The sequence below is a fragment of the Leopardus geoffroyi genome, chromosome C1 (assembly GCF_018350155.1).
Source record: "Leopardus geoffroyi isolate Oge1 chromosome C1, O.geoffroyi_Oge1_pat1.0, whole genome shotgun sequence".
Lineage (NCBI taxonomy): Eukaryota > Metazoa > Chordata > Mammalia > Carnivora > Felidae > Leopardus > Leopardus geoffroyi.
In genome coordinates, this window is record NC_059328.1 from 177,622,743 (window position 1) to 177,635,665 (window position 12,923).

Here is a 12,923-nt window from a genome sequence, read left to right on the forward strand (position 1 = left end):
AGCTGCTTTGTTTCAAAGGTTCCCATTGTGTCACATACATTTTCTGATGATCCAAGTGGTCCTTGAAGTAAATAAGCACTTTCCTGAAGTCTCTAGAGAGAGACTGCCAATTCCTTTGTCCAGGAAGAATACAATAATGGTGATGCTGATTATTTTATGTCCTTTTCTTAACTATTTGTGTCTATATGGCTTACTTACATTCAATCTCACAACAAATTCGAAAGATAGCAATAATATTGAATAGTAGCTAGGATATAATATTGTTTTCATAATTTTTTAAAAGTTTATTTTAATTACTTTGAGAGACAGAGAACGGGAGGGGCAGAGAGAGAGAGAGAATCCCAAGCAGACTCCACACTGTCAGTGCAGAGCCCAATGTGGGACTTGAACCCACAAACTGTGAAATCATGATCCTAGCTGAAGTCGAGTTGAATGCTTAACCAACTGAGACACCCAGGAGCCCAAAAAAGTACTAGTTTTATTATAAAATAACCACCAATTTGTCCTTCCAATACTGTGAATTGTGGTTGTATAAGAAATTATAATGTCATAAACACTTTTTTTCTCCTGTTATATTTTGCTCAAATACAGAATCAAGGTGCAGGGGCACTTTGTCAAGGTGACACTTGTCACACGTTTGACAAGTGATTTGGGTTTTCCATGGTGTAGTTGTTTTCTGCTAAAGCATTTGCTTCCTACCACTCGTGTTCATCCTCTTTATAGAGAAGTTCACTTATATCAACCACCTATTCTAAAATTACCTTTATTTCTTGCCTAATTTTATACTTACTGACTTCCTGTTGTGAAATAGGAAAGTGATGAGGTTGTCTCTGAGCTTCTTCATTATAGATGCTCATTAGGTATCTGTATCTCAGTGAGAAGCATTTTTCACCCTATTCTTCTGTACTTCCAGACCTCATAGTGCTCAGGAATATTCTAGGACTCTGAACATGTGCTTTATATTCAGTATAAAGAATTTGACCATCCAGAAGATGATCTTTATCATTTTTAATTTCTTTTTATTCCAAATCCTTAATTTCATAGGTGTGCATGAATTCATTTGCTAGGGCTGCCACAATAAAGCACCACAGATTGGATGGCTTAAACAACTAGAAATTTATTTCCTGAACAGTTCTGGAAGCTAAAAGTCCAAGATCAAGATGTCAGCAGGTTTTATTTCTTCCGAGGAACTCTCCACTGTCTTCATCCCAGCCTTCTCTCTGTGCCTGTCTCTGACCTGTTTTGTTCTCTTCTTATCAGGACACCAGTCATACTGGATTAGGACCCACCCATGCAACATAATTTAAATGTCGTATTTAATGATATGTATTTAATGATACATATACGTATTTAAAGGCCCTATCTCCTTATATAGTCACACTCCAAGGTACTGAGGGTTAGGACCTGGGACTTCAACATATGAAATTCAGGGGACACAATTCAGCCCATAACAGTGAATGAAATGTCAGTTTAAAATTTTTTTTAATGTTTATTTATTTTTGAGAAGCGGGGGAGGGGCAGAGAGAGAGGGAGCTACAGAATCCAAAGCAGGCTCCAGGCTCCAAGCTGTCAGCACAGAGCCCGATGCGGGGCTCAAACCCACGAACCATGGGATCACGACCTGAGCCAAAGTTGGACATGTAACCGACTGAGCCACCCAGGTGCCCCTGCCTGTTATTAATCTTAAAGTTGAGCGTCTGACTTCAGCAGGGATAATAACATCTACTCTGCAGGCTTGTTATAATTACAACACAGTGAATCACCCAAAATAAGCACTCAATAAATTGTAGCATTATTATTATTATTGTTGTTATTATTAGTAGTAGTAGTAATTATTTTAAAGAAAAGCATCCAAGTACCCTCTTGTTTTCTGACAGTACTTTTATTCCAGAATTCCAAAAGAGAGAGGAACACTATCATTTCGTCCTCATCAACCATTCTGGGGTAGCCAGTGCTTCAAGAAATCAGCAAGAGTAAAATTGTGAATTGTGAGCAGAAAGGCAGCATTTTGACCCATGAAAAGGGAAAAGAATTAGATATGTATTTATTGAATAGTCACTGAAAAGTATTTCAGCAACCTAAGAATCTAATACGTGAAAGGGATATTTAAACTGACATATCACTGGGAAGCTGTGTGGCATGACCTAGACCAGTGGTTCTTTACCCTGGCTTAGTATCTGAATAAACTGGGGAGGTTTCTAAAGCACAGTGTGTGGGTTCCAGCCAGAGAGATCTTTATTGAGACTAGCATGGGCCTTGACATCTGTCATTTTTAATAGTTACCTGAGTAAATCTGATGTATAGCCAAGAACTAATGAGCTAGATCAGGGCTTAGCAGGCTTCAGCCCTTAGGCCAAATCTGGCCTGCTGCCTGTTTCTGTATGGCCCAGAACTAAAGGTGGTTTCTGTATTTTTAAGTGGTTGAAAAAAGTCAAAGAAGAATAATATTTTGTGATGCATAAAAACTACAGTTGACCTTTGAACAACATGGGTTTGAACTGTACAGGTCCTCTTATACACAGAATTTTTCAATAAATATAGTATGGTACTGCAAACGTATTTTCCTTATGTTTTCCTTAGTAACATTTCCTTTATCTTATTATTAGAATATAGTATATAATACATATAACATATAAAATACATTAATTGACTGTTTATGTTATTGGTAAGGCTTCCAGTCAATAGTAGGCTATTGGTAGTTAAGTTTTAGGGGAATCAAAAGTTATATGTGGATTTCCTACTATGCAGGGGGTTGGCACCTCTAATCCCTGCATTGTTTAGAGGTCAGCTGTCTATGAAATTTAAATTTCACTGTTCATAATTCAAATCTTACTGGAATACAGCCATCCATGCTCCCTCATGTACGTATTGTCTATGCTGCTTTCACACTACAGTTGTAAGGTTGAGTAGTGGCAACAGACCTACAAAGCCTAAACTATTTATGTATGGCCCTTTACAGAAAATGTTTACTGACCCCTGAGGCTATGGGGTCAAGGTCATCAACAGACTTAGATTAGAACTTAAAAAGGAGACATGGGTTGTGTCATTTGTATGTTTGTGTGATGTATTTTGCATTTTAATTTCCTGTGGGCTTTTTGCTGTTGTTTCCCAGCAGAAGGACCCTTGTTGATGGATCTGTATAGCAAGTTTCTTCAGGAAATTTTTATCAAACAGGATCTAAACATATGCTTTTTTCCTCAAAACATTCAAGTACAAAGAACATAATGTCCACAGAATATGATAACCCAGACCTTTTCAACACTGAAGATCTCCTAAATCTCTTTTAATATCTATTTCCTATCCCATCCCTGCCCCTCAACCATTTTTGTCTTTCTTCCCATCCTTCTGTTCCCTATTTGTGGTTAATATCAGCTGGATGCCTCAAAGCATTTCCTTTCCTTGATCCAGTGTTGGGAAAAGAGAACAATGTTTATTTGATGATTTTAATATAAAAATATAGTTGAGCAAGATGAGGAAAATACCACTGACTGTTATATCGGCTTATTTCTTTTACCTTTGAATTTTCATTCACTTGAATTAAGAAAAAAAAAGCATTAAGATTAGAAAATTAAAGAAAATGGAAAACAAGTTAGAAAGAGAAATCCCTAGGGGTGCCTGGGTGGCTCAGTCAGTTAAGCATCTGACTCTTGATTTCAGCTCAGGTCATGATCTCATGGTTTGTGAGATCAAGCCCCACATGGTGCTCTGTACTAACAGCACAGAGTCTGCTTGGGATTCTCTCTCTCTCCCTCTGTCTCTGCCCCTCCTCCACTTGTGTGTGCTCACTTGTTCTCGCTCTCTCTCAAAATCAATAACTAAACTTCAAAAAAAAAAAAAAGATTAAATAAAAAAAAGAGAGAAATCTCTACCATCAGGCTGTGTTTTATACAAAGAAACAACCACCGTTTACTTCCAAACCAGCTCATCCAGTTCAGAAAGACAGAGAATGTAACGTACCACTTAAGGCCTTTATTTATTTTGTTTTTCTCACAATTTTGGTGGCGGTACTTAAGAGGGGGGAAAGTGATGTTGATATATATTTATTAGTTTGGTAAGCATATGATATCATGGATTTATTTGTAAATAATGAAGATGTGTCAATTGAACTGACAGGAAAAAGTATTTGATCTCCAAATTGTTTATTATTCATCATCGGATGATAGTTTTCGATGACCTTGAGAGTCTCCTTATAAAACTTGGTGTCTTCGATATTGCATGTGAGACCAAGTTCATATTCATGTTCTCATTTTTATCCTGTTCTTCCCCCATCAGAGTGAAGTAGCTATAATCCCAGCATGTTTACCCTACAGCCACCTGGAAGGAAGCCAGTAATGTCATTAGACATGGCAGTGTGCCCAGGCTATCTTAAAAAAGCATCAGCTCTGCTCCTAATTAAGTTTCAGGAAGGGTGATGGTCACTTTTATATTAACAAGTGTTTTTGAAAAGGCTGACGGCAGATACGTTAGAAGCAGCCTTCTTTCTCCTAAGAGTTCCTGGTTAACTTGAATTGTCTTTTAGCTTGCCCACTCCTAAGTTTGAACACTGCTGGATGATGGATGGTTTGGGCAGGGGAAGACGTAGGTAATATTTGCATGCTTTATGCCTCATTCCAGGGCCTCATCTTCTTCTCCCCAACCCCCCTTTTTTTTAGGGTTCTGTACATTGGCCTGGCTTGCAATACGGCTCGCTATATTTATATTTCCTACCTGGAAAATGCCTGGACTGTTCTCCCCATGGAAGTTCTTCAAGGTAAGTTAACAGCTGGAATTAGAATTATTTTTCTACCTGACTGAGCTATGACTGTGTAAAAGTTGAGTGGCCTTCAGCATGTGACTCTGTGAAGGAAGGGCAGTCCTACTGTTTTATAGGATTTTGAAATGGTTGTTAAGGAAGAGGTGACATCAGGGGAGTTGGCTCTTCAGTTACTCTGAGTGTTCTGTGTTTGTTGAGCCAAACAAAGCTGGATTTGTCCCACACCCTTGTGATTAAACAAAGAAAAAGGAACTCTGGAATAAACTGTTATGTACAATTGTTAGGCATGCACTTCCAAAGGTAGTTTTAAGTATAAAAGGATTTATCTTTTAAAGACTTTGGTATTTTGGCGTTTGTAGGTTAACTATAGATACTGGAAAAGGTTGTCATAATTATTTTATTTCTTCAGTTACTTTGATCACATCTAGTGATTTACAACTAAAGCTTTACAGTCAAGCTATTATTTTCCCATGAACTTTTAAAAGCTTTGCTCAAATATCCTGATGTGAGTTCTTCTCTTTGCTTCATTGGACTGTTTCCCTTCAACATATAACTTCGAAAAAAAATTTTTAGGAGGCTCTGGCCATATGCCTTAGGAGCAATGAAAACTTGGATTTCTATACAAAGTTCATTGCCATATTCGCTCATATAATCTAGACTGTGTATTGAAAACCCTTGTTAGCTGCTTGGTTGAGCCATTTGGTGGTTGGCATTATGATTAAAATAAAGGTTCAGGACAAGATGATTGGAGTTGAGGTCTTCTGGGACATCCCAGGCTCCTAAATCATTAATTGTACTAAATAGTATGTGATTATACACAATTTCATTAGCTTTAGAGACCGCCATTATTATTTTCCAACACTGAGGATACAAATATAGCACAATCAACATAATTTCTCATCATGATCTGTAAGATGAAACAAAATGTATAAAATGCAAACACCAAATCCCATTGTGGCATTGAAAAAAAAAAACTATCCTTATTGAAAGGAAACATAATTTATATTCACATTATAATAAAATTAAAATATATACATAATCTAAAGGTGCTTTTCTCAGGTCTGGCGCAATAGTATAATTGATGAAAGGGGATTTTATTTGTAATAGGAAATGGAAATTTGGTCTTATAAGAAATTATTGTTCATAATAATTAGAACTCTGAAAGAGTCTTTTTTTTTTTAATGTTTATTTTTTTGGGGGTGGGTGGGTGCAGAGAGAGAGGGAGACACAGAATCCAAAGCAGGCTCCAGGCTCTGAGCTATCAGCACAGAGCCCAACAAGGGGCTCGAACTCACGAACCATGAGATCATGAGCTAAGCCAAAGTCAGATGCTTAACCAACTTAGCCACACAGGTACTCCTCTGAAAGTCTTGAGGCAGAGCACATACCTCAGCATTGTGTCATTTAAGAATAACAAAGCACTAAATATGGACTGCAGGAAAGACTTGTGTAATAACACGGCAAATGCAACACAGTTCTTTGATATCCCATTTTTAGTCCTATTGTATGAGGCAGGATTCTTGCCTCTTTATTAATTGGTATGCCACAGTGTGCAGACTCTACATTAAAAAGCTAACTGGTATGCCCATAGAAAACAAAGCATATTGTAATAATATATGCATATATCTTTCTTTCTCCTTTTAATTTGATATGAATTAAATGACATAAGTGACTCAAGAAAAGAGAGCAGAAGAGAAGCTTTTTAATTAAATGGTTAAAGGAACAAAAGAGGAATTTTATAAAAGGGAAAAAATAAATGTTGTTATGAATCAAAAAACTTTTTTCCTATTAATTTATCAAAGGTATATTAAATAACTACAAGAGTCAGGTAGCATGCTGGGAATGTAATAAAGGTATAATAAAATGTAATAAAAAATAATATATTAACTAGGGCCCCAAGGTCTCCCCATCTGTTCTGGAAGCTGGATATGTAAACACATAATTACTACAGCATGTTAGATGGAATCAGAAAAATGTACCAGGTAGCAGAGAAGCTCCTTGGAAGGAGCAGGGAGTGGAATGATAAAGATATTATTTAAAGATTTCCCAAGGAAATCACTTATGAGCTGGAGTTTGAGGGGTGCATAGGAATCCACTCTGGCATAGAGAAAATGCCACAGAGCCATGTGCCAGAGCTAAGACATGGAAAGCAGAATGGCAACTTCAGGGAAACTAAGTGTATGCCATGGCTAGAGCTTGATGGGTTTATCATCATCATCCCAAGCTGCCAACCCAGGACATATTTACATAATACTATGGATACTTCAGAGTGGTTATCCCAGGATTTAGGGAGCTGGCCATGTTTGAATCCAAACAGGAATTCTGCTTCCCATGGCAGGCTATAGTTTATACCTCTGTCGTTCATTTTATTTTCCCCTGTGCTCTTAGAAATCTAGTTCCTGATCTGAAGCAAGTGAAAGGGGGATCTGTAAATACCTAGAGTCACTTTGTCTCACAGAGGGCTCTGTGACCACTTCTAAGAGTTCTTTGTGTCTAAGACTGGAGGAGACTGTTTGATACCCTAGCAGAAGTGAGTGCTGAGTGTGTTTTGGTTGTACAATGGAAACAAAATCCCTTGCCTTTGTTAGGCCCATGTGCTCCCCACAGAAAATAGTGGATCACCCACGTGGAATAAATCCGGCATCACAGAAATGCACTTCTGACTGAAGAGGTTTGTTTTGCCAGTCTGGATTCTTCCACCTTTACAGGTGTCGTCCAAGTGCTTTCAAGTCTTTGTGCTTAAGGCAGCTCTACTTAGGATGTAGGAGAGACAAGAAAAAATGATGAAAAAACACTGAGTTAATTATAGGACAAGCCCACTATCATAATAGATGCTCCTTCATTCCTTGACTGGAATTGTTACTGATGATTACCAGAGACCTAGTCTTGGCCGGGGGTGGGGGGTGGGGGTGCAGAGCATCTTGACAGTGAATAGTCAGCACTTCGATTCCCAGCCAGTGCCATATAAGACAATCTTCTTTAAAAAAAAAATAGAGGTGAGGTCTATCTCTTCATCCTGTTACCCCTTGCCTCATCCCCAGAACACCATGAGAACTAGTATCACCTAGTGGACAACAGAATAGGAGGAGACAAGGGATGTGCTTTATTCCCTATCTTCCACTGCCCGTCTCTCCCTCTTTGGGACTGAATGTAACAGGTAAGACTGTTGGATAATGGTGGGAATTGTGAGGATGTTTCTTTTCCCAAGATCTTTTATATTTAGTGGCCAGTATTCTTGTATTCTCTTGCAGGCTTATCCTTTTAGCAGTTCAGCTACCATCTGCAGCAAACATGTTGTTCTGTAAGCAATTGGCAGCACCATATAGAGAAGCAGAAGACATATTTCCTGCCCATAAGGAGCCTGCCATTTATTTTAAAAAGAGACAGTGGGTCTAAGTCCCTAAAAGTATTGCTGGGTACAGTGGAAGGAGTAGGAGAGTTTATGTATATTTCTCAAGATCTCATTTTTATTTTATTTTATTTTTTTTAATTTTTTTTTCAACGTTTATTTATTTTTGGGACAGAGAGAGACAGAGCATGAACAGGGGAGGGGCAGAGAGAGAGGGAGACACAGAATCGGAAACAGGCTCCAGGCTCTGAGCCATCAGCCCAGAGCCCGACGCGGGGCTCGAACTCACGGACCGCGAGATCGTGACCTGGCTGAAGTCGGACGCTTAACCGACTGCGCCACCCAGGCGCCCCTCATTTTTAAAGACCTATAGGAATTTTCTCTGTTACTTTTGTACAAGAAACATTTAAATATTCATGGTTGTGATCAAGCATATCTATTTGTTATAAAGATCAAAAACAGATATTTTATGCTCCTTCCTATGCAGGTACTGGTTGTGAATCCTTACTAACTTTGAGATGAATGTGATCAAAATTATTCTTGCTATAAAATGCATTTAAGGCGAGTAAGGCCAGTGTAGTAGGGCTGCTGTAACAAAAGAGGTCCTTCGAGGTACTTGAATGGTTTAAGCACTGACAGGTGCAAATGAGGTCTGTGTCAGGTCCTTCTCTGCAGGATGCTCTATGAGTGGGAGCTGGGTTAAGATTTTGATGAAAGATGTTCTTCATTTTTACCAGTAGGAGGGCTTGAACTGATATTTATGAAGTTTTGCTCTTATTTAGTATGCCAATTCAGCCAAATAAGAACTGTGTTTTCCTTCCTCTTATGGTCTGGAAGATCATGGAGACATTATGAAAGGATAGTGGAGTCCTTATCTGACAGCAGCAATTCTAGACATGACTCTAGTCTGTTAGCATCAATATTGGAAATTGTCTGTCTGGCTTAACCCTTGAAACACAAGTCGCTTGCCACATGAATATGTAGGATAGAAAAAATGCTCTGGGTTTAGCTTTTCAGTTGATAAACTAACATATAAAAGTCACTGGTGTTAACTGTTAAAATCATTTTTTTAAATCAGAATTGTCTTATAAATTGCAGTAGAGCAATTTTATTCTGTGTCACTCCCATGGTTTATTTAGTTACTAAAACTCTTGGGGCGCCTGGGTGGCGCAGTCGGTTAAGCGTCCGACTTCAGCCAGGTCACGATCTCGCGGTCCGTGAGTTCGAGCCCCGCGTCGGGCTCTGGGCTGATGGCTCAGAGCCTGGAGCCTGTTTCCGATTCTGTGTCTCCCTCTCTCTCTGCCCCTCCCCCGTTCATGCTCTGTCTCTCTCTGTCTCAAAAATAAATAAACGTAAAAAAAAAAACCAAAAAACTCTTATATAACTTTTTCTTTGAAATAGGCATTATTTTGTCCACCTAAAATTCACTTTAAATGTCTTCTGCTTCAAGAATCCTGTTCTGGGCATTTTATCCCATACTTGGCTCTTCCTTTTCTGAATTGTTCTTAGATTCATGGACTGTGTTATATAGTTTAGTACTTAATTGCTATCCAATTATTTTACAAATACTAGTTTAACTTCATGATTTAGTTTTAATTCTTTATTTTTTTTAATTTAAATTCGTTAGTTAACATACAGTGTAGTCTTGGTTTCAGAAGTAGGACCCAGTGATTTATCTCTTACGTATGACACCCAGTGCTAATCCCTAAAAGTGCCCTCCTTAGTGCCCATCACCCACTCAGCCCACCACCACCCACCTCCTCTCCAGAAACTCTCAGTTTGTTCTCTGTATTTAAGAGTCTCTTATGGTTTGCCTCCCTCTCTGTTTTTGTCTTGTTTTTCCTTCCCTTCCTCTATCTTCATCGGTCTTGTTTCTTAAATTCCACATATGAGTGAAATCATATTTGTCTTTCTCTGACTTACTTCGGTTAGCATGATACATTCTAGTTCCATCCACATTGTTGCAAATGGCAAGATTTCATTCTTTTTCATCACTGAGTAATAGTCCACTGTATGTATGTACATGTATATCTATATTGATATTGATATAGATATAGATATACCACATCTTCTCTATCCATTCATTAGTCCATGGACATTTGACTCTTTCCATAATTTGGCTATTGTTGATAGTGCTGCTGTAAACATTAGGGTGCATGTGCCCCTTTGAAGCAGTACACCTGTATCCTTTGGATAAATACTTAGTACTGCAATTGCTGGGTCATAGGGTAGTTCTATTTTTAATTGTTTAAGAATCTCCACACTGTTTTCCAGAGTGGCTGCACAGGTTTGCATTCCTACCAGCAGTGCAAAAGGGTTCCCCTTTTCCTACATCCTTGCCAACATCTGTTGTTTGATGAGTTGTTGATTTTAGCTATTCTGACAGGTGTGAGGTGGTATCTCATTGTGGTTTTGATTTGTATTTCCCTGACAGTGAGTGATGTTGAGCATTTTCTCATGTGTCTGTTAGCCATCTGGATGTCTTCTTTGGAAAAGTGTCTATTCATGTCTTTTGCCCATTTTTTAATTGGATTTTTTGATTTTTGGGTGTTGAGTTTGGTAAGTTCTCTATAGTTTTTGGATACTAACCCTTTATCTGATATGTCATTTGGAAACATCTTCTCCCATTACGTCAGTTACCTTTTAGTTTTGTTGATTTGTTGATTGTTTCCTTCACTGTGCAGAAGCTTTTTATCTTGATGAGGTCTCAACAGTTCATTTTTACTTTTATTTCCCTTACCTCCCTTCGGAGACATGTCAAGTAAGAAGTTGCTGTGGCCTAGGTCAAAGAGGTTGTTGCTTGTTTTCTTCTGTGGGATTTTGATGGTTTCCTGTCTCACATTTAGGTCTTTCATCCATTTTGAATTTATTTTTGTGTATGGTGTAAGAAAGTCGTCCGGTTTCACTCTTCTGCATGCTGTCGTCCAGTTTTCCCAGCTGAAGAGACTGTCTTTTTTTCATTGGATACTCTTTCCTGCTTTGTCGAAGATTAGTTGGCCATGTATCTGTGGGTCCATTTCTGGGTTCTCTCTTCTATTCCATTGATCTATGGGTCTGTTTATATGCCAGTACCATACTGTCTTAATGATTACAGCTTTGTAATACAGCTGTAATACAGTTTAAAGTCTGAAATTGTGATGCCTCTAGCTTTGGTTTTCTTTTTCAACAATACTTTGGCTATTTGAGGTCCTTTGTGGTTCCATACAAATTTTAGGATTGTTTGTTCTAGCTCTGTGAAGAATGCTGGTGCTATTTTGATAAAGACTACATTGAATGTATAGATTGCTTTGGGTACTATAGACATTTAACAATATTTGTTCTTCCAATCCATGAGCATGGAATGTTTCTGCATTTCTTTGTGTTGTCTTCAGTTTCTTTCATAAACTTGCTGTAGTTTTCAGCATATAGATCTTTTACCTCTTTGGTTAGGTTTATTCCTAGGTATCTTGTGGGTTTTGGTACAATTGTAAATAGCATTGATTCCTTGATTTCTCTTTCTGCTCCTTCATTATTGGTGTATAGAAATGCAACCAATTTCTGTACCTTGATTCTATATCCTGCGACTTTGCTGAATTCATGGATCAGCTCTAGCCGTTTTTTGGTGGAGTTTTTTGGGTTTTCCATGTAGAGTATCATTTCATCTGTAAAGTTTGACTTCTTCCTTGCCAATTTGGATGCCTTTTCTTTCTTTTTGTTGTCTGACTGTTGAGGCTAGGACTTCCAGTACTATGTTGAACAGTGGTGAGAGTGGACAACTGTGTCATGTTCCTGATCTTAGGGGGAAAGCCCTCAGGTTTTCTCCATTGAGGATGATATTAGCTGTGGGCCTTTCATATATGGCTTTTATGATGTTGAGGTATGTTCCTTCTATCCTCTTGAGGATTTTTATCAAGAATGGATGCTGTATTTTGTCAAATGCTTTTTCTATATCTATTGAAAGGATCATATGGTTCTTATCCTTTCTTTTATTAATGTGATGTATCATGTTGATTAATTTGTGAATATTAAAAAAATTTTTTTTAATGTTTATTTATTTTTGAGACAGAGAGAGACAGAGCATGAACAGGGGAGGGGCAGAGAGAGAGGGAGACACAGAATCTGAAACAGTCTCCAGGCTCTGAGCTGTCAGCACAGAGCCCGACACGGGGCTCGAACTCACGGACCGTGACATCATGACCTGAGCTGAAGTCAGACGCTTAACTGACCAAGCCACCCAGGCGCCCCTAATTTGTGAATATTAAACCAGTCCTGAAGCCCAGGAATAAATCCCACTTGATCATGGTGAATAATTCTTTTAATATACTGTTCAATTCCATTTGCTAGTATCTTGTTGAGAATTTTTGCAGCCAGATTCATCAGGGGTATTGACTGTAATTCTCCTTTTTAGTGGGGTCTTTGTCTATTTTGGAATCAAGGTAATGCTGGCTTCATAGAATGAGTTTGGAAGCTTTTCTTCCAGTCCTATTTTTTTGGAATAGTTTAAGGAGAATAGGTGTTAACTCTTCTTTAAATGTCTGGTGGAGGGGTAACTGGATGGCTCAGCTGGTTAAGTGTCCAGCTTTGGCTTAGGTCATGATCTCATCATGAGTTCAAACCCCACATCAGGCTCTCTGCTGTCAGCACAGAACCTCTGTGGATCCTCTATCCCCTTCTCTCTCTGGTCCTCCTCTACTGGCTGTCTCTCTCTCTCTTTCTCAAAATAAATAAACTTAAAAAAAAAAAAAAGTCTGGTAGAATTACCCTGTGAAGCCATCTGGCTCAGGACTCTTATTTGTTGGGAGATTTTTATTTTTATTTTTTTATTTTTTGCATTTTTTAAAA

The 12,923-nt window shown here is 38.3% G+C and overlaps 1 protein-coding gene across 3 annotated transcripts in view; it reads left to right on the top strand.

The window, feature by feature from the left end:
• MFSD6 (major facilitator superfamily domain containing 6) overlaps positions 1–12,923 on the top strand; it is a 78,582-nt gene that overhangs the window by 47,373 nt on the left and 18,286 nt on the right. For all 3 annotated transcript variants that reach the window (XM_045480535.1, XM_045480537.1, XM_045480536.1), the window contains exon 3: positions 4,653–4,750. In XM_045480535.1, coding sequence (XP_045336491.1) covers positions 4,653–4,750 — 98 coding nt within the window. The remainder of the gene's footprint in view (positions 1–4,652; positions 4,751–12,923) is intronic.